The sequence below is a fragment of the Leptonotus elevatus genome, chromosome 21 (genome assembly GCF_054856555.1).
Source record: "Leptonotus elevatus isolate MCC_2025b chromosome 21, RoL_Lele_1.0, whole genome shotgun sequence".
Classification (NCBI taxonomy): domain Eukaryota; kingdom Metazoa; phylum Chordata; class Actinopteri; order Syngnathiformes; family Syngnathidae; genus Leptonotus; species Leptonotus elevatus.
Window position 1 is genome coordinate 8,018,089 of NC_141259.1, and position 22,472 is coordinate 8,040,560.

General features: G+C 40.1%; 1 protein-coding gene across 2 annotated transcripts; it reads left to right on the forward strand.

Annotated features, from left to right (window-relative positions):
* The first annotated feature begins 261 nt into the window (after positions 1 to 261).
* On the forward strand, positions 262 to 10,048 carry klf6a (Kruppel like factor 6a). Of its 2 annotated transcripts, XM_086065613.1 has the most exons (5): positions 262 to 603; positions 3,308 to 3,887; positions 5,093 to 5,216; positions 7,042 to 7,101; positions 7,225 to 10,048. In XM_086065613.1, the coding sequence occupies exons 1-4, from the start codon at positions 502 to 504 to the stop codon at positions 7,091 to 7,093; spliced, it is 858 nt and encodes a 285-aa protein (XP_085921739.1). In that variant the 5' UTR covers positions 262 to 501; the 3' UTR covers positions 7,094 to 7,101; positions 7,225 to 10,048. The 2 variants fall into 2 exon arrangements, with proteins under 2 accessions (XP_085921739.1, XP_085921738.1); XM_086065612.1 differs by having other exon boundaries at positions 7,042 to 10,048.
* Positions 10,049 to 22,472: the final 12,424 nt, after the last annotated feature.

Below are 22,472 nucleotides of genomic sequence, written 5' to 3' on the forward strand. Positions count from 1 at the left end.
ACAGACTGGAGCGGGTGGCCGTACGCGTTACGCGCTTATATACACGCTAAAAATAACCGTCCAATCAGCGACGAGACGCTGGGAGTCAAACGCGCCAATCAGAGCTCAGAGCGAGGCTCATGAATGCCGAACTTCCCCGCGATTGGTCGCTTGTGATATCATTTGGCATGCAGGAGGCTGCTCGCCGCTGATTGGCTGAACCGGAGCGAGCGTCATCCTGCCGTGAGGAAGGAGGGGCGGGCTTGGAGGTTTGAATAGGGAACTTTGCAGAGCCAGTAGCTCTCCATCTAGTCCGGTGCAGTGTTTGCAAATACCTTAAACGCCGAGCGAGAGAAGGAGGGGGACGGAGGCTTGCTTGAAAACAAGCGCTGCTCGGCTTCGCGTCGCATGCGAGTTACAGCAAGGGGACACTCTTCGCTTCTTTTTCCTCTTTGGCTTCTTTTATCTTCCTCACAACACATTTAACGCGCAGATCGAACACTTTGAAAGAAGCTCGGGAAAATGGATGTTCTACCCATGTGCAGCATCTTTCAAGAACTTCAAATAGTTCACGACACGGGCTATTTCTCCGCCTTACCGTCACTGGAGGAGTACTGGCAGCAGGTGAATATGTCTTCTTTTTTTTTTCTTATCTTTTTTTTTTTTTTTTATCTTTCAGCTATCCGTGCACTCATATGCGCGCCGTCAATGTGCTTGTGATTAGATGGCTAGAATGCTTAGCTGAGAGCGAAGTGTATCACTGTGTCACGTCTGACAGCTGGAAGTCCAAAACACGCGCGTGCGCGTGTAGCTTGCGCTCCGGCGTGCGTGTGCACGACTCCAACGTACTCCATTCAACATTTTGTACTGTCGCAAAAACGGCAGATCATTTTAGGTGCATATTTAAAGACTGTTACTATTACTAGTACTATTTATGCCTGTAGGGCGACGAGTTGTGATTTTCGCTGTCAGGTAAATTATTTAAGTTGAAGTTGCATTGGTATCTTCCAATATTTTTCTCTTTTTTTTTTAGCTAAATCGATATCGCCATTGTGATGCAGTGCAGTTTCACGCCACTATTACACCAAGAGAATACATTTCTTGGCAAAACTGCATTGGATGTGTACAAGTGTACCTGATGTTATGGTCAGCGTGTGTTCAAACTGCAGCAAGACGAGATCATATCAAATTCCAATTCCCCACTGGCATGCAGGGAAGCAAGCGTAGCTGGGAAACGTTGTTAAGGCTGCACAAGAGCGAGAAAGACATTTATTCCTGGAGGAAATATTTATTCTACGTGAACGTAGTCAACGTGGCTGTCTTTAATGAATGGCCCTGCCTTTCAACTTTAATGGCCGCTGGGGTAAATTGGAGCTTGTGTAGTGTGTAGCTGACAACTGTGAGGAAGGATGTGATTGCATGTCAGAGGTACCGCATGAGGAAAAGCAGCTCATGTTGGGGAAGGGGGGGTGGGGGGGTGAGTGGCTTCCTTAAAAGGTATCTAAATTCGTTCAGTGAGTCATTGGGCCACTGAAATGACAATGTTGAGAGCTGCAATATGAGGAAAGGATAGTGGTTCGATGTAAATGTTACCCTGGTGCCAGTCACAGGTTACGCCAGGGGTGTCCAAACTTTTCCTCCCAAGGGCCACAGATAGAAAAATCAAAGAATTTCTGCATTCAAAACCAATAAAGAGCAGTCTGTAGTCAACTGACCATGTCTAAAGCAGTTACTTAGAACTCCTTAATGTGATATGTTCACAATTTGGACCTTGATGCACAAAGTGGGGGGGGGGGGGGGGGGGGGTACCGTATTTTTGCTTCTAAAAAGTATTCATTGTTATTCACTTCAGTGTTATGAATAATGTTAGCAGTTGCAAATACTTCATTTGAATATTTCCATATCCTAAAAAAAAAAGAAGCTCGACACGTTCTAAAACACATTTTGCTGGTGTCAGGCTGAAACTTTGTACTTCCAAAGTAGTCACTTTTCAGGAGACCCCAAAAACAGCAACCATTAACGTTGCATCATTAAAAAGAGCAAGCTATTTTGAACACAACAACAACAAATAACACCCACTACTATAATTTTTTTTTAAATACTAAATTTACCAAATTGTGACTTTTGGCTCGACGCCAGCGCGTTGTTAGTATTAGCTGTTGTCCATATGTACCACATGCCCCCCACTCATTGGATGTGACGCCCCACCCGTTTTTGGGGGGGACAAAATGTCATTTTTATTATATGCTGCGGGGCGCGGAAAAAAATACATGGTGTGGGCTGCAAATGGCCCCTGGGCCACAGTTTGGAGACCACTGGGTTAAGCCAGTGTTAATATTGTAAATGCAGCAACATACAACCTACATAAACTGTGGCTTTACAAAGATAATCAGATTGATTGCCATTTTGAAATTACTCAAAATTACTTTGAAATTACTTTGAAATTACTTTGAAATTACTTTGAAATTGCTTTGAAATTACTTTGAAATTACAATATTTTCTTGAACCTCATGACATCACGCATGAAGGTATTTCTGAAGAAAAAAAAGTGCTGCTCCACATCCAATGTTTAGGCTTGGGAACACTCTCATCTGCAAATGGCCCCCGGGGCCCCAATTTGGACACCCCTGGGTTACGCTAGTGTAATATTATAAATGCAAGCAACCTGCACAAGCTAATGGGTAGCAACATACAACCAATATAAATTGTGTCTTTACAAAGATCATCAGGTTGATTGCCACTTTGAAATTACTCAAAATTACTTTGAAATTACTGTGAAATTACAATATTTATCTCATGACATCACGCATGATGGTATTTCTAAAAAAATAAATAAAAATGAATCTGCTACAGGCAAGTATTCCACATCCAATATTTAGGCTTGGCTTGGGAGCACGTTAATCTGCAAATGGCCCCAATTTGGACACCCCTGGGTTAAGCCAGTGTAATGTTATAAATGCAAGCAACCTGCACAAGCTAATGGGTAGCAACATACAACCAATATAAATTGTGTCTTTACAAAGATCATCAGGTTGATTGCAATTACTCAAAATTACTTTGAAATTACTTTGCAACTACTTTGAAATTACTGTGAAATTACAATATTTATCTCATGACATCACGCATGATGGTATTTCCCCCCGTCCCAAAAAATCTGCTACAGGCAAGTATTCCACATCCAATGTTTGGGCTTGGGAGCGCATTCATCATTTAAAAGGACCCCCCTCCTCCTCGTAGAAGCTGTTGCGAAGGAGCCCACCCTCTGCAGGGGCTGTGTTAAAATTCATGCTTTCTCACTGTACTTTCTCTTTTGTTGTCATTGCTTCAGACATGCTTGGAGCTGGAGCGCTATCTACAGAGCGAGCCTTACGTCTCCACTCCTGATCTCAAGTTTGATGGCCAGGAGGACCTCTGGAGCAAGTTGATCCTGGCCTGCGGGGATAAGGCCAAAGCCGACCCCAAGCTGCCCCCGGCGCCCCAAGAGGAGGACAATCACGACAGTCAAATTTTTGACACCAACAGTGTGAATTCGGATGCCAGCAGCGAAGCGTCAGACAGTTCCGAGGAGCTCTCGCCCACGCACAGCTTTACCTCCAACCCTCTCGGCTCTGCCTTGGTAGGCTCTGGACCTTTTAGCCCGTCCGTGATCAGCACCCCGCCGTCCTCGCCGGAGGCCAACTCCGAGCCCGGCGGCGTGGTGGGCGGCTGGGTCGGCACGCACGGCGACTTGCACTTGCCGGTGAAAATCAGGAGCGCCGGCGCGGCCAAGGGTTCGGAAAAGACGGGACTCACCTGCGGGGATGTTTCTCCGGACGGCAGGAGGAGGATACACAGGTGTCAGTTCAACGGCTGTCGCAAGGTTTACACGAAGAGCTCGCACCTAAAAGCACACCAGCGCACTCATACAGGTCAGTTGCCAAATGATTTTCAGACTAGAGATAGACCGATAAGGTTTTCATTCAGGGACGATACCGAGGCCGATAGCCGATATTTGAAGCCGATATTCATTTTCAGTAAAAATAAAAATAAAAAAAAAGGGGAGGGGGATATATTGGCGACAAAATGTTCAGTTTTTTTCGTTTAGGGAGCCCCCAAGGTTATCAGTACGTCTTAAAAAGTTAAATGGAAACTTATGAATACCATAGCATTAGCTCTTTATAGTTTTCTACAGTAAATCCCCCCCCCCCCCCCAACTTTAAAAATACCTGAATTCTTAAACTTTCACATTTTTTTATTTTGATGTCAAACAGAAGGTTCTTAGGGTCAGTTGAATCTTTTCTAAAGATAACTCCAAATTTAAATAAATAGCTCCCTGAGATTAAAATGGTTTTAGATATACTTTATATTGGCCGTCAGATTAAAAAAAACTTTAAAAAGCCGGTACCGATATTCGTATTGGTAAAATGCCTAATATCGGCGCCGATAATCGGCATTGGCATTTTTTGGGCCGATTATCGGTCTATTTCTATTTCAGACATAAAATGTCCTTATGCAACTAATTCAGACATCCGCACCAAATGGCATTGTACAACCGACGTAATTAAAGATCCACATTGCATGATTGTCCTCAGCTGGTGCACAGCAACATTAGCCTCGCATGGCTGGATACCTAAACTGTGACCTAATCTATGTGGAATGTGACTGACTGGCCCAGTGAGAGAGCCGAGCGAGCAGGAGTAAAAGGGGGAGGGGCTGCACATGGGAGATAAAAGGACTTCAAAACAGATTGAGTTTCGCCATGGGAAAGGCGGAGTGGGCTCGGGCGGGGGGGTGGCGGGCTCATTACGGGAGCCTTTGATTGGTCACTTTTTGATTTTTGGATAATAGGCGTGAAATTGCCCGGCTGGGTTTTCTGGTTTTGCAGATCGCGATCTCGCACGTTGTCACTGGCAACATTCCGAGCATGCTTCCTGTTTGCATTAAAAGAAGAAAACAAAACATGCTAGTCAACCAACGGGTTCGACGGTATCTGTCTTGGGTGACTCCGCGCGCCTCACCGGGCCTGTTTCACCCTTGAGGCTCGATTGAATTTGAATGTTATGCAAATACGACCAGACATCAAAAGCCTTGTTTGGTATAGCTTTTTGAATGTGTTTCTATCCGCTTGTCGCAGGTGAGAAGCCGTACAGGTGTTCATGGGAGGGGTGCGAGTGGCGTTTTGCACGAAGCGACGAGTTGACCAGACACTTCAGGAAGCACACCGGGGCAAAGCCATTCAAATGCAGTCACTGTGACAGGTAAGTTTGGCCTCTTTTGCTGCCAATTCTCACTTACAAGGCACAGCAACTTGAATGGAACTTGATATGGATTTTTTGTGAATCAAGGTGAAATTGTTTAATACTATGAACTATGAAAAAATAATAATAATAAAAAAAGAAATACTATAAACGGTTATTGAGGATACGTGTTTGTATTTTCTCTTCTTTTTTTGTCACATCTACACACTAAGGCCTTAAGTTCCAGAACAGATAATAAATAAACTCAACATTATCTATTACAGTTTTTAACAAATCAAAAATAATTTTTATTTATAACAGTCACTGCAGCTTCGCACCCTGACCCGTGAGATATTAATTGAAGCTTTCCAATCCTGGCTAATGGGAGGGCAATGTTTTGATTTGGAAAACTGACTTCAATGGCTGAAAGATAACATTTTAAATTGTTACAGATACTGAAGTGGAGTTACTTTTTTACACTTTGATATAAAGTTACAAAAACAGAATCTTCTATGTCGCTACTGTAATTTAAGGAGCCTAACCAGTTTTCAGTAACTAAACTGAATGTTCGTGGAGCTAGCGAATGTTGATTTCTCTTCAGGGTTCGTTTAAGGTCGCAACGTTCGCTAAGCATTCTCTAAACATTCACCAACAATTTTTATGTTTTTTCTTGTCACAAGGAAATCTTGAGCATGATCGCAAATTCCTTGTGACAAAAAAAGGTGTTGGCAAATGTTTAGTCAACGTTGCGACCTTGAACGAACCCTGAGCTTTGATCAAGGTCGCAACGGTGGCTTAACATTCTCTAAACATTCACCAATAATTTCAATGTTTTTTCTTGTCAAAGAAATTTTGATCAAAAATTCCTTGCAACAAAAAAAAAACTGTTGGCAAATGTTTCGTAAACGTTGCAACCTTGAACGAAGCTTGACAAGAAATCAACATTTGCTAGCTTGGCAAACATTTGCCCATCAGTGTGATATGGGCTTATTAGGGGTGGGCAAGGTACTGATACCAGGCCGTATTTCAAGGTTTTCGTACTCACAACATTGATCGATACCAGTATTGGTTGCCCTCTTATGGCCATTTTATGAACAGGGACTAGAAATTAGGATTTTATATATATACATATATATATATATATATATATATATATATTAGGGATGTTAGAAAAAATCGATTCGGCAATATATCGCGATATTACAGCGCGCAATTCTCGAATCGATTCGATATGCGGCCGAATTGATTTTTAAACATACATTTTTTTAGGGGAATATTCAACAAAACGTCTTACTTAAGCATTAGAGAATGTTATATTAATGGAACATTAAGCCTTAATATTTGATTTCAGGGCTGTTCAGACATGAAACAGACCGCAACCTGTTTGTTAAATGCAGTGGCTCAGTTATAAGCCAGAATTTTCAGATAAATAAATACATTTTCATACAAATCTTACAGTGTACATGTACAAGTTTACTGATTAGTATTTTCTAAATTTGAGTTAAAAAAAAATCGCATTAATCAATTTATAGATTCGGATCGGGATTAATCGGCATGTGACCTATGATTCGTGACACGAATCGAATCGCCAGGTACTAGGCAATTCACACCCCTAATATATATATATATATATATATATATATATTATTATTATTTTTTTTTTTTTTATAGCCTTTAACGTGGCCTTAATAATTATTATTAAGTGAGGGACCTTTTCAATAAATAATAAAAAAATATATATATATTGTAACGTGCATTTACTTGAAAACAAACATCTCAGCCTCTCACTTCTGCCCCACTAATATTTGACTCCTTTTTTTTTTCTTTTTCTCCTTCCCGTCCCCAGATGTTTCTCCAGGTCTGACCATCTGGCTCTTCACATGAAGAGGCACATCTGAAGCCGGGGGTGAGCACCAAACCAAGCAACACAGCGGAGGGCAAAAGTTTTTTTTTGTTTTTTGTTTGTTTTTTTATGGAAAAAAAAAACCACATTCTCCCTTACCCAGTCTCTTGGTTGAACTTATCCCAGAGAGCGGAGTGGTGGGAGTGTGTTCCAGCCAAAGCATGCTGTTTTGCACCATACTGAAACCCAGTGCCTCCGGGACCTCTCTTCGGAGGAGGGGCGCCCTGAAGGTTGCAACAAGCGGACAAAATCATCAACGTTCGGGAGAAAGATGCTGAGAGCAAATTTTTGATTAAAACGGTCAGGAAAAAGAAGAAAAAAAAAAGAAAAAAATGTAAAGAAAAGAATGAATGATTTTGTTTGTATGGTGCATGATGTTTTGGGGGGACAGCTGATACACTGGTACTTTGCAAAAACTGTCTGAGGTGAATGTACTGTGAATGTGACTGGCATGGGCTGCCCGCCCCCCCGTCCGGATTGTGGGAGGGAAGAAGGAGAGGATGGATGGCGAGTTGGAGGCTTGCGAGGGGGCTGGCACCGACGTTGCTGTGGACTGAGTGAGCTTTCTGGGGGGAAACATTCCACTTGTGTTTCCCCAGTGGCAGTCTGTCTGGCACCTCGACTTGGGGGCGAGGAGGTTTTTCTACCAGAGAAAAACATGCCACCTTTCTGGTCCGCGGTCGCTGTATGAGATGATAATTTTTTTTTTTTGTGTGTTTTTTGGTGCAGCTACTAAATGTGCAATGTGTTATGTAGCCTGATTTCTTATTTTTTTACGAGCTACAAAGCTTCCTTTGTAGTTTAATTGTATAAGCTGTGTGCTTAGAGGTATAACACGACTATAACTTCAGTATCATAGACAGGTGTTGCATGGTTCTAGGGTTTGTTCATTTCCCGTTTCCACTATAATCAGGACTGCAAATAGTTTCAATTACAGTGCAGCTAGAATGCAAACGGTTGGAAAAAAAAATGTTACAATATTGTACATAAAGCCTTGATGATTCCCTCTTTTTTTTTTCTTCCATTCCTGTGTTCACTTCACCACCGCTTGCTCGTTCTTCTCATTCATCTTCTGCCTTGGGGTGACAATTTTGGAATTTTTTTGTACTTTGTTTCTATCTAATAATGCACTGTTGACCTGAATGGTGCCTTATGCAAGTGACTGCCCCCGAGGGGAGTTCGTATTTGTTATATGGGTGATTTGACAAGCTTGCTCAAGGCTCAATTACAAAATGTCTTCTCTTTGTGTTTGGTGACAGAGATCTGTTTCTTAACTGTGGTCATTAAAGTACTTCTTTTTTTTTTTAATCTTAGCATCGATTTATACGGAAAAGTATTAGGGCTAGTGAAGAGAGGGACAAAAAGGTTGGCAGAATTCTGACTTTAATCTCAGAATTCTGATTTTAATCTCAGAATTCTGACTTTAATCTCCGAATTCTCACTTCAAAGTTAGAATTCTCACTTTAATCTCAAATTTCTGTCATAATTCTCACTTTATTCTCAGAATTCTCACTTTATTCTCAGAATTCTCACTTTAAAGTGAGAATGCTGACTTTAACCTCAGAATTCTGACTTCAAAGTGAGAATTCTCACTTTAATCTCAGACTTTAAAAACAGAATTCTTACTTTATTCTCAGAATTCTGACTTTAAAGTGAGAATTCTGATGTTAATCTCAGAATTCTGACTTCAAAGTGAGAATTCTCACTTTAATCTCAGATTTAAATCATAATTCTCACTTTAATCTCAGAATTCTCACTTTAAAGTGAGTATTGTGTGAATAAAGTCATGCTACTATTCTCACTTTAAAGTGAGAATTCTGAGAATAAAGTCTGAATTCTTGTGAGAATTCTGAGAATAAATTCTGAATTCTTGTGAGAATTCTGAGAATAAAGTCTGAATCCTCACTTTGAAGTGAGAATTTTCAGAATAAAGTGAGCATCCTGCCAAACGTTTTTTCCCCTTCTCTTCACTGGCCTTGATCCTCTTCGATAGATTTAGCTACAATTCTGTAAATAGTTAAAACGCTGTATGTTTAAAGCACTTATTTTTTTCGTTATTAACGATGTCAACTACTGTGTAGTATGTACTGATGTCCATCAAACACAGCTCAAAAGGTACAAAAAGACGCCTATTATTTTTAAGTTGGTAACCACCCCACCCACCCTCACCTCCTCTTTCTTGTCCCTTTTATGCCTGCAAGTGGGACTGAAGAAACAGCTAAAGATTTATTGTAATTAACAGGCTGCAGTTGGACAGGCCTCGCCTTGTAGTGCCTCACAGTAATGAATTGCTAAAGGCTTTGTTGGCATGGAATCTGTCACAGACTGCTGACTGTGGAGCTTGGATATTGACCTGTCTGGGGAGCGTTGTTTTAGCAAGGCAGCAACAGTATTATGAAAACCAAAAAGCACGATCTGGCCCAAAATGGAGTTTGGAAGGTGGGGGTAAAGAGCAACCAATTGACAGCGCTTGTCAAAGTTAAATCGGAAAAGAAGAGGCACACTAAGGTGGAGGCCGCAATTCGTGCAGGATTAAACGATCCCCCCGCCACCTTGCCAAAAGGAATCAGATGTCGCGCTGCGATATATAGATTTCAGATGGGCGGGTGGCGCACGAGGACGTGTACAAACTCGAAACTACGATAGATCGGAGATTGCCGCCAGCCGATACAGTTCAAATCGTAATTGAGCCTTGAAACACCTCTGTTTGCTGACATGGTTTTCACTCGACGTCATCTCTTTCATGCCACTATTCCAGCTCTTCTGTCTCACACACAAACAAACACACAGCTTTGTTCTCAATTGACTCTTTGTATAAAAAGAAAAAAAAACTTTTGTAAAATTGTTATGTTTATGCTTTATGAAATTTTTATTTGGAATTGTTTTGCAAAATTGTTATATTTCTGTATGAATGTATTTTTTATTGGAATAATAAGAAATTCTTATCTGACCTTGCTCCCTTTGTCTTATTTGTTGAGTCTCACTCAGTTGGCCGACATTATTGCAAGCGCTTCTTGCCCCGCGGTGACACAGACAAAAATTAGATTAAAGCCAGTGTGGGCACCAAAAAAGGCACAAATGGGACATTTTATGTGTCATTTAGAAACATGATGTTGACCAGGTGCTCCTACATTTTTATTATTATTTAAGTTTCTCTGTAAATAGATTTCCAACTCATTCACTGTCAGTCATTTTAGAACATTTCAAAATGTTCAATACCCACACGATATTATGTCCAATACCCCACGTGCTAGTTTACTTGCTAGGGAGCTAGCTAGCTAGCACCTGGAGCTAAAACCAAACTGTGGGATGCCAGCTCTCTAGCTAGCTCCCATGGTGCTCGTTTACCTGCTAGGGAGCTAGCTTGCATCAATGGTTAAAGCCAAACTGTGGCAGGGTTTTTACTTTCTGGGCCTGGATTTGCCACCTCTGTTAATGAGTATACTTGTCAAAGGCAGTGAATGAGATTTATTAAAAATGGGACACTACAGTTTCAGTGAAAATAAAATATTGTATACAATAAATTGTCATCAAGAACTATTTATGACAAATGTAATCGCTATTCAATCAGGTGACTGGTGATTGTGTTATTAGTTTAGCTAATGCTAAATGCTATCATGGTTGACAGTTCATTAGCGCTAAACACGACGGAATAGTGGAACTGCCAATGTGGAGTAAACATTTTTGACTGGCGAGTACGTTCAAACGTATTTAAATACGTTCAAATGTACTCACAAATACTCGCGAGTATGTTGGGACTTGTAGGCTAAATGCTACATGATAGCATAGCAAGGTATTGAGCATGCGCGAGTGAAAAGAACACATTCATTATTTAGCACATGATACCAATATGTTCGAAAAATTAAGTAAAAAAAAACATTGTTTACTTGTAACTGATTTATTATTTTTCATTCATTATGGGAAAATATGTTCTTGCGAATATAAACGTACTCGCCAGTCAAAAATGTTTACTCCACATTGGCAGGTTGCTTTGCTAGATAGCTCAACTTAACAGTTCAATTCCTTTTTAATTGGTTTATTGAATGAATGGCTTTACAAATGTGTGATGGACACAAGGTCCAAATCCAGGACTACACCTTCCTCACCTATTCTATCCTCACCATATTCCTCACCTTTTCCTGACCTGTAAATAAATAACAGTATGAAAATAACGGCTTGCCGAATGCACTCGTCTCCCCCCCTAACCAAAAAATAAAACACCCCCAGAAAAGTTTCCTGCAAAACACTGCTTTATATAAATTCCAAGAGCTCCCCATTCCTTACAGCAAGCTCGTGCTCATCAAAGCAGTATAAATAATTTATCTCCAGTTCTTATAGCCCATGGCATTTAATTATAGAGCCACTTTCATACATTTGTTTGATGATTACTTTCTTTAACGCAGATAATGATACAAAACAGCAGTGGATAAACCAAAGAGCCGAGTTTTAAGTTACAAACTAACGAGAAATAACATGCTCCCCTGCTTATGCTGATGGCCTAGAATGGGCAGGCAACTTATTAGCGCCTCTGATTTCCAGTAAAAGCCCTTTTGCGTTTTAAATGAGGTTTACGAGCAGTTGGTAATTAGCCCATTTTTTAAGAACCTCCCAGATTTGGCGAGGAATGTTGTTTTTTTCCGGGGAATGCTCACTTCACATCCAGCAACAGCACCATGCATAATACAGAACATGGCTACATAACATGTACATTGGTACGGTGTGTGTCTTGACCTTCGCCGACCTCTTGAGACTGACTCACCGAACCTCTGGGGTTAGATTGAACCCGGGGTTAAGTACAAATACTACATTAGCCAAACTGTGAAAATACGTGAGGCACTCCCATTAACTGAGCCCGAGCCACTTGAGAAAATGGTACCGCGATGAAGGCCCCCAGCAAGTTAAATGAGGGGAAATAATAAGCGAAGAGGAGCTTATCAGGCTCCGAGTCTGGTCCATTCAGCCAGCCAGACTGCAAGTCATCACATATGCCGTTTTGACTGTGAAAGCCGATGCGTGGGGCTCGCTCCCTCCAGCTCTTTCTGTTAACGGAGTCTATTAGGACTTGGCTTATTGGGGGTAAAATAACTCAAATCAGAGGTCACCAACCTTCCTCACTCCTCATTGTCCATTTTACAGTCAAGTGTGATCACTTAGGAAAAAATAAAACATACGTTTAGTTTGCACGCAAACAACAGAGAGAAAAGAACTTTTGTATTCTTTTCAATTTGTCCCTGAAAACGCCAACAAGAGCTTTTATGTAATGTAGCTTTTACAATGTTTTGTCCATATATCGTAGTGCGGAGTCCATATTGTCTGAAAAGATTAAGCTCTTTGCGCCTGATGAATTCAAACCAGCCCTGAGCTGAAAGCGCATCTTTTGAACCCGGAGACAAAAATCATCAGAGTTCAATTTGACCTGCCCAAAGAGGCAAAAGCTCCGCTCGAGATTTGTAGGTGACATAATGCATCAGTTTGCCGAGGGGGGTTTGCAGACAACCTCTGCCAGCTGATGTTGCTGAGCGCGACCTTGTTAAACTGTGAAAACGGTTGAGTCCCCTGCAGAGAATTGCAACAGTGAGTGAGTTCACATTCAAGTTCTTGTCAAAATGGCTGAAAGGGATTACGTTTGTTGATGCTGAACGGTCCACACCATAAGATCATGTGGAAAAGATAATACCAGATTTGTGTGACATACATCTGACATTGTGGCAATACCAAGTCACACCCCAAAAAAAATGCATTTACCCGCACACACTGGCTTTTGAAATACTATACGAGCAGCACTTCAAATGACCATAAGAGAAGCATGAAAATGAAAGATCGGGCCCAATGAAACCGTGGGGGAGCGACAGCCGTTCCCCCATTCAGCCTCATGTAGTTATTTGGTTCTGGTGAGATTCAATTACACAAATTAAATTAGTGTAACCAGTTAATTAATATGCACGATGTATCATATTCTCTGAAAGAGAATTTGTATAAATGGAGCAAGGCAGTGTGTTGCTATGCTCGGACGAGGTAACCCAGGCAAATAAATGCAAGAACAAACAAATCTTTGGAAACAACAATTTAATGTTAAAAGCAATAGCATTTAAAAACCTGGAACATAAAAGCTATCTTGTAGCTGCTAATGTTAGCTAACATTAGCGCGAGTTGCTATCGCACACAACTTGGTTGACAGTCGGTGCTACTAAATCAATCAATCAAACCTTTATTTTTATAGCACCTTTCATACTTAAAGCAACATAGCACACTTGAAAGACTGCTCTAGAATGACACAAGGCTCAACATGAAGTTAGCTTAAACAGAAAATGTCAACTCTACGCTTCGCATGTAGCTGCTAATGTTAGCTGCTACCGCACACGCAAATTTGAACTAAATTAGCATGAGCTGTTACCACATACAATTTGGTAGAGTTGTGTGATAATCAATCAATCAAATGTTTATTTTTTTAGCACCTTTCATACTCAAAGCAACATAGCACACTTGAAAGACTGCTCGAGAAGGACACAGGAGTCACATGAAGTTAGCTTAGACGCTGGAACTGTCAACTCTACGCTACACATGTAGCTGCTAATGTTAGCTGCTGCCGCACATGCTAATTTGTGCGAAATTAGCATGAGCTGTTACCACATACAACTCGGTAGACTTGTGTGATAATCAATCAATCAAATGTTTATTTTCATAGCACCTTTCGTACTTAATGCAACAACGTGCTTCACAAAACGAACGATAAGAGAGAGACAATGCCCAGATTCGTGTTTGTGGCAGAAATGTTTAATAAAGTCAAACAAATAAAATAATAATTGTATTTACAGACTTTTGCATTGATTTGAATTAGTTTTGTTTCGGTTACATCTTGGTTCCCTGCCTTGTTTATGTATTGTCTGCTCATTAGGTTTTCTTCTCCACCTGTTCTCGTCAGCCATGTTCTTGCCAACCAATCACCTCTCTCCAGCTCATCGTGTCTTGACCAGGTGTGTCTTGTTGTCTAATTTGTTTTTTTTGTATTTAGCTCCCTGCTTTTGGTTGACCTGTGTTGGTTCATTGTTGTTGCAAGTCATGTTTTCTTGTGCTTTTTACACATTACAACAGTTTTTTATTTTTTTATTATCACACAATCACCAACAAAGGCTATACAAAATACACTTTGAAAAGTAACATTGCTAGCTACCAGCCTAGTATGCAGTTTTGCAGGTCTTTATGGCCACTACAATTTGCATAATCGTGTGATTGCATCGTTTACATACACACAACAATGATGAAGACACATTTTTATGAATTGATCTCCACATATTGCCTGAATACAACAAACATTTACATCATTTCCTTTTTTCGTCGCAAGGCTAAGTCATAGTGCCTGTAAACATTTCCACTAATAGCCATCTAATTAGCTGGGGTTAGCAGCAGGCCAGGAGCAAGCGGCAGTGAAGCTGATGTTCCATATAGCAAAGAGGGAGCGATTGTAAAAACACATATGGTAGCGAGTATGTACGTTCGGAGCAATAACCAGAAGCTCATACATATGTATTCACATTATTGGTTTTTCAGTTACTTAATCGCTATTATAGCACACCTATCTGTTATTTGATACTTTTTCATTTTTAGTGCGTGTCGGCTTTAATGCATAAATATGTAAACGTAAGCTTGCCTTGCTTTGAATGCATCATCTTAAAAGAATAAAAAAAAAAAAAATAGAAAGCTACTTGTACTATGGTTGGAAGTAATGTAACATAATAAGATCGTCACACCGGTAGGATCCTGTTGACAATCAATAAACAACGCTACACAGCCCTGAAGGGAACCATCTGGTAATATGGATCATTTTGAAATCAATAAAGGTTAAGATGAAAGCACAATGATCTCATTTGACGAAAGCGTGTTCTGAAATGACAACAGCATGTAAGTGTGAGGGGTTTGCGAGGCGCGCAGTGACACGGGGACGAGGTTCATCCTCGGTGCGTTCGCGCGGCTCAAGGTAAATGAGTCCATTCGGCCACAGTCATAATCGTCGCTGTAATTAGATTCCCTCCGCTATGGCTCTGGCTCGTGTCACTCCGCTGGACAGTGACAGTGTGCTCAGGAGGATGGACCAAAAATACACCGCTGCTCGGCTCCTGAGCCGGGGGGTCAAACGGTCAAGAAGATGTGAGGACAGGTTAGTCCACGTTTCCTTATAATGGTCCCTGGCGGCGTGACGCTTCCGTCCATGGCCTTTACGCGCTCATTATAAAGCATGCTTGGTAGGTCACATTGCTTGTAAAACTATTGCTGCACTGCTACGTAGATTTCCAATCGGCTTCATTATCATTTTTTCACAGTATCTGTAGCGATTCCAAGTGAGTTGTTGCTACGTTACTTCATAAAATAAATGCGTCGTCACTTATTGTGTGAATACGGAGAACATGCATTTGCATACTCTGTAACACAAAGCGAGGCTGATTTGGGGGGGCGGGGGGGTTCAGTCCACTTATTGACTCCGAAATGGAAAGACTGACAGAAAAGTAATGACGTGGCATACAGCTTTTTCTGTCTCCAAATATCTGACTGTTTGACTTTTCAGCACATTTTTGTTGTGTTGACTTGAGCAGGGTGGATTTAGACACGGAATGTTGATACGCACAAATCAATTGCTTTAACTCACATGGTTTGTTCTGTTTTCAAGTTTGGCTTTATTTGGATGATGCCTGCCTCCGCAATGTTAGGTGGCGAGGATCCTTTTAGCTTGTTTAACTCATTCACTCCCAGCCATTTTCGCTGAAGCAACCCCCTTCGCTCCCGGCTGTTTTACTGGATTTTGACTGATTTTGCAAGGCCCACAGCATATTGTGTTGTATTGCTATAAGAACATGAAACCGACCGAGTCGGTTCTTTCATCAGGAAAAAAAAAGTATATTTCTATCCGTTTCCGTTTTGTAGCGATTAGCATTAGAATATAGTTAAGTTCCATCAAATTCAGTTGACTTCCCGTTTAATAGTGAATTCTCAAAATGGAAGATTTGGCTTTCTAGTTGCAAACTTATAGATCTGTGCACTTCATACTTGCACCTAAAGTGTGTGTTAATTTTTTTTATAATTGTTGGGTAATGGCCAAAAATAAAGTTTGTTATGATAGAAATGGATAAAAATAGAATGCCTTCAATATAGTTTGGGAAAGTATTTTAGCATAATCGTGAACCAGATTTCACGAAATGCGTACGAGCGCCCCGATTTACAAGTTAAACAAGAAACTGGGCTAACTGTTCGTTTTTCTAGAAACTTCATTGCGGTGGCAAACTTGTCATTTTTAATTATTTTCAGTGTATTTCAATTGAACTGTTAATAGAAATAGATTGCTGAGTCAAAACAAAAAGTACACTTGAATAGTTTGTGTGTTTGTGTTAATCCAACTTCCTAAAAATCGAACACGGTCAAATTAAGATGTTTATATGCATTAAAAAATTCAGGTTTGAATTGATTGAATGAAATGGTCCCGTGTTCTTCAAATACACCGACAGCTGACTATTGATTGGTTGGTGTCGAGCTCAGGTTTGTGTTACAGAGACATGTAACGAATAACAACAAATGGCATAATTGAAAACAGTGCAAAGGATGAGAAGCGGGGAAAGGAATTTACATTTGTATGGCTTGCTCATTGATATTATTAAGATGCCGGGCCACGTCACATCAATTTTGCAAGGTGTCTGTAGATCGCCATGATACGGCTGTAATGTGTTGTATGAGCCAGCATTATAGAAATTTCTCTCGTTGGCTTTTTGCCTAAGTGACAGGATTGCTCTGGACTTTTACGGGAATTGCATTTCCCACTCTTTTCTTGCCTCTCAAAAAGCCGTACTTTGGACCAAGCTATTATTTTTTTCCCTCAAATCCACACAGCCCGTCCACAATCTGAAGTGAAGGGATTTCATTTACAAGACTCAAGCGAGATGTCAAACTGTGTTAAAGCTGCTATGATTTTCAATTTCTGCTGCCATTATATACTGAAGGTAGCGAGCGGAGACGCATACTGTACTTGTTGAAGTGAAGGTCTGTGACACTTTGAAAAGCTGCCTTTGCTTTTTCCTGCAAGTTAATAGCGAGCATTTGCATGAATCACCATGAAAAGTGCCTCCTGACGATATCGTGCCCGTCTGAAAAAGGCGGCGACAGAAAACAGCGGCCAGATGGAGAAGAGCCCCATGAAACCATCTCTTTTCATTTCGTACAATCTGATCATTTTCACCTGTAATGTGATGCATTCCGCTTTGCTCGGATCATCACAATTACTGTGAGAATAGATGAGATCACGGGATTACGTGTTCTATTTCAATAAACGGATCGGTTCGCTTCATCTGTGTGTGCGGGAATAGAAAATGAATTGGTGTTTTAGCATTCATTCACTTATCGTGATAAAGGTTGCATCAGGCTTCAATGGGATTCCGTTTTCCTATATAAATACATGTTCATTATATAACCTAGCATAAAATATAGAGATGGTGAATCGTGAATTATTCACATTCGAACTTATGGCCAATTATTTCGACAAGTCACGCAAGAATTGCCGCATACGTCATCGAGCTGCGACCATTACGTCATCACTGGAGGAGTATCCTGCATACGGTGTCCAGACGGACGCGTGCGCGGGGCGCGTTTTGAAATCTTTCCACTCTGGAGCTTGGTTTCAAAAGTGATTGGTTTTAAGCTCCGAAACCGCGCCATCGTGTGGACGAAACTTGTGAAACTGGCTTTCGTGTGAACGGGGCCTAGCTCACCAAACCCCTGGGGTTCGATCGAACCTAGGTTCAGAACCACTGTTCTAAGGGGTATTGAGCTCAAACTGTGATGAACTAATGCGTTTTGAGTTGCATCTCATTTCTTTGCGCATGTAATACCAGAACGCCAAATGTTAGCTTAGCCTAGCCAGATTTACAGCTTGCAGCACTATAGAGGATTGTCTTTAAGACGAGAGCCCTTTAGAAGAAAGCCATTACGCATCTAAATTCACATGCCGTCTTCCAGGACGAATTGCTCATGAAGAATTCATCGCAGCTAGGTGTAGTGCATCTAAAACCAAATGGCAAGACTTGACCTTTTGCAATGATGCTCGTTGTTGTCTGTAGTATGTAACAAGGTTTTGGGGAGGTGATTAATTTACATCATGATTTACATCAAATTTAATCACATTCACAGTCTGCGGACAGCGCCGCATCTAATTGTCATTCCAGCTTCAATAAGTTATGAACTCTCGATTGCTTTTACAACGCATCACAATTATCGCCACAACGTACACTTTGCAGTGAATTATTTCCCTTTCAAACAAGTAATCGAGTAATAAACGTTGGAAAATGGTTCAAGGCTGGCAGTTGATGCCGCTTTATATGAAAAATAAACTCAAATGCTTTTTTTGGGGGTCATTGAAGTGATTTAAAATGAGTGGTTAAAGAAATCACCTGTGAGAAGTTCAGGGACATTATCGTCCATCAGGATTCTAAGATTGCCAGGCTTTTCAACACAAAAGAAATTACATGCCATTAAACTGATAATCCTAGAGTGTACAGCATTTTTTTTTTACGCTTCTAAAGCAATTATTAGTAAGTTCTTAGTGTCTCATTGTGTGTTTTATTTATTTATTTATTTTACATGTGTGTGATGATTAAGAATCCTATAAAGTCAGATGCGTGAGGCACATCTGCGACTCATTACTCTGTACTGGTTGACTTACAATCTTACAAGTAGGAAAATGAGAATATGAATTAAAATATTGCCTACACCGTTAAATAAGGATTTACGACGAGGGATTATTTATCTTTCCATTATGTCCCATTGGAAAAGTTTGCATTCAGCCTTAGAGAGGTTCCTTGTATTTTTTGGTTGCTTCAAAATCTATTACAGAAAAATCGGCAGCGTTACTTCAACACCCACAGAGGTCAATTTAACACTTCAAAAGTGTCTATATCGGTCCATACTAAACATAGTTTTTGAAAGTGTTAAATCTAACAATAACATTTAACTGTTAAAATGTTAAAAGTACCCCTTCGGAGTTAAAATCAACTCCCAAAATTGTAACCATTAAAATGTTAACGCTTCAATTTTTGCGATGTGTTTGTTATACAATAAAGTGGTAGAAGGTGTAGAGTATTAAAAGTATTTGATTTGATTTTGTTGTGGTATCTCGTCTCTATAAATGTATTACCACCGGTATGAAATGAATCGCAAAAAACATTGCACCTCGCAATGATCATTAGCTGTAGATCAATTGACTTTCTTAAATGATTGTGTACTTTTGCTTCACAAGGTTGTAAATGTGGCCATGTTAGGTTAATCGCGGGATTTCCGGGTTTGATATTTACATTTGACTTCATCATCTCCCATTAAAGCCCGAGGCAACAAACGAACTTTAACACTCCGTCTGGATATTAATCCTCCTCGCTCTCTCGCTCTACCTCCATCGTCAGGAATTAATTTAGCAATGCACCGCAGCATTCTTTGGACTAGACCCTAATTAATTTCTGGTCACACTAATTAATTATCAATTGAATAAGTGAAGAGCATATAGAAGATAAAGAAGAAGTTAGTGTTGAAGAGTTGATCTACATGCTAAACTGTGGGACAGACCGTATGTGAGGTGAATGCAGTGAAACTTGAGTGGTAAAATTTGACATAACTATGATTAAGGTGTTTTAAAGCATTTTTTAAATACATTTTTCAAAAATCTTGATCCTGTATTTTTTCCCCTTTATTTTGCTTTTAAATGTCTTTAATACTTTTGTTTGGAAATATGCGGAAGCATGTGGAGTAAACAGTTTTGACTGCGCTATGTCGTTCGAACATCATGATAAAGTTGTTCAAACATACTGCAAAGTCATTCAAAAGTATTGATGAAGTCGTTTGAAAGTATGGTTATCATTCAAATCTATTGGTAAAACTTACTAGAACAATTATACCAATATGTTCAAACAACTTTCTCAATAATGAACTGGGCTATATGTCATTTGTACGTACTGCAAAATTGTTAGGTTCAGCCAACCTAGAACATTTAATAAAAAACATATATGAGAAGGAAGACAAGAGATTTAAATTTTACTCAAGAGGAGAACAGACTGTACCCAGATTACAGTCTCTTTTCCGCTCTGGACACACTCCCTCTCTTTTTATTAGTTTTTCACTAGTTACATAGCAGTTGCTGTTCTAATAGGGAGGGGTAACACACAACAGCAACTTCAAAGCAGTCACGGATACAAATCATCGAGCAGATAATAATGTAGACATTTCTTTCTTCAGCACAGAAAGTTTCAAAGTCAAAGCTTCAACAGTTCAATAGCAAAATATTCCAAAATCGTTCAAATGAATTGATGAAGTTGTTAAAATGCATTGGTATAATCGAGCACGCTTTACCATTACGTTGGAACGATTATACCAATAAGTTGGAACAACTTCATCAATAACAAACTGGGCCATGTCGTTCGTACGTACTGCAAAGTTGTTCGACCGTTTTGATAAAGTCGTTCAAATGTATTGATTGTCATTCGAACGTATCGGTAAAGTCGTTCGAAAATATTGGCATACTATTTAGTATACATTTCATCAATACATTTGATCGATTATACCACGTTCTAATGACTTTATCAACACTTTCAAACGACTTTGCAACACTTTTGGTTCTACATTTTCATGGAAATTATTCAAAATGTCGTACTTTTAATAAAAGTGCTATATCAATAAATCCGCCTTGCATATTTGTAAAACCATTACACCTGCTAAAACCTAACCTCGAGGGACGAGCTCTCCAAAAGCTGGTTGACGTAAGATTTGTTACGGTAGTAAAAAAAACAAAAACGTTGTCCAATTAAAAATAATGGATCTCCTTTGGAGACAATAGGTGAAATCACTAGGCTAATAGTGTTGTTTGACAACTTAAAATTCAGGTCAAGAGGAACGGTGGTAAAATATCCATGTCTCTGGCTGCAGTCGTGAATGTCACAAAACTCGGGAATGCTAAAAGGATTCATGACCCTGAATCGACCGTGGGGCTAATGGAAGCAAGTAGCCTTTTAGAGCAGCAATCAGCTCCACAATAAAATGAAGAAGAAGAAAAAACCTTGGGGTGTCAAATTTTGCCTTAAGTCAATGGCCCAGGTGAAAATTACATTAAAATGATCAAACGTGTTTGGCCTTTAATCTAACAAAAAGGTCAGCTGCAGCGCTAACTTTTGCATTCCTTTTTGCTCTATATCAAGATAAATGATTTGCCGGAGTCGACTTGAAAAACCAAAGCAAGCTGTCTGCCACATGGAGCGAGGTTTGGCGGAAGCCCGTCAGTTTGCGCCACATCACGTCCAATCACAGCGACAGACAGCCAACAGGTTACTTTGCATTTTAATTATGAGAAGGTCAAGCCAGGGTTTGTTCACCAGCATGTGATTAAACATGCACTGGACGCATAATTGATAGAGCACGGAGGTCGCTTTGACCCCATCACAATTTTTACAATCTCCCACAAGCCAGTCTTGGTGCAATGTAAATGAACCTGGTAATTTATGACAGACGGTTATTCATGAGAACTAAAGAGGGGGGAAAAAAAACAATCAATAATACATGTTTAGGCCATTTTATTAACTGTCTGTTTTTCATAAATCATCCTCGCTCCAAGCTGTTTTCTTCATCACGCAAGCTTATGGCTTTTTAAAAATGGAAAGAAAAGAGTACAAGTATAATCCCTGTAGATTTTTATGATCTTTCCGGCTTCTGTCACCCAGCAGGATTGACTGCCGCTTCCGCAGTCTCATTTCTCATTGCCACGACGGAGGTGTTTTGAGAGTCAGCATTGACAAATGCGTGAGTTGAAAATATACATAGCCGACATGAATTACATTCTGTCCTTTTAAAACTTTACTGGTGTCAACAAAACGCCTGCAATACCTCCAACCGGCTTTCTGGAATGTGAAAGAGTCAGTGGTGCTGAAAGTCCAAATTGTTGTCATGGTAACCGACTCTTTCATGAGACAGGATTCCATAGCTTCTTTCAACCACAACAACAAACAGTCGTGTGTTATTATTGTTAGTGTTATGGTTGGGTGACCAGATTGGCAAAATCTGATCAAAATCAAATATATACATTATATTCTCACCAGGAACTATTTATAACAAAATGATTTTGGTGACTGTTGTGTTGTGTTACTGCTTTAGCTAATGCTAAATGCTATCTTGGTTGACTGTTCAACAGCGCTAAAACGGTCAATATAGTAATAATATCGGTGGCCGATAATTATCGGCAATTATCGACCAATTTGACGTTATACAGATACACCAGATAATTAAGAAATCTGCCGATAATAATAGACATGCCACGTTGGTCCATCTGTTGTTATGGAAAAAAACTATTTAACACGTATTAACAT

Excerpts from the sequence above, each read along its gene's own strand:
- klf6a (XM_086065612.1), top strand. The coding sequence starts at position 502 with ATGGATGTTCTACCCATGTGCAGCATCTTTCAAGAACTTCAAATAGTT. Across the intron at positions 3,888-5,092 it reads ACACCAGCGCACTCATACAG|GTGAGAAGCCGTACAGGTGT; the intron begins GTCAGTTGCCAA and ends CGCTTGTCGCAG. Across the intron at positions 5,217-7,041 it reads AAATGCAGTCACTGTGACAG|ATGTTTCTCCAGGTCTGACC; the intron begins GTAAGTTTGGCC and ends TCCCGTCCCCAG.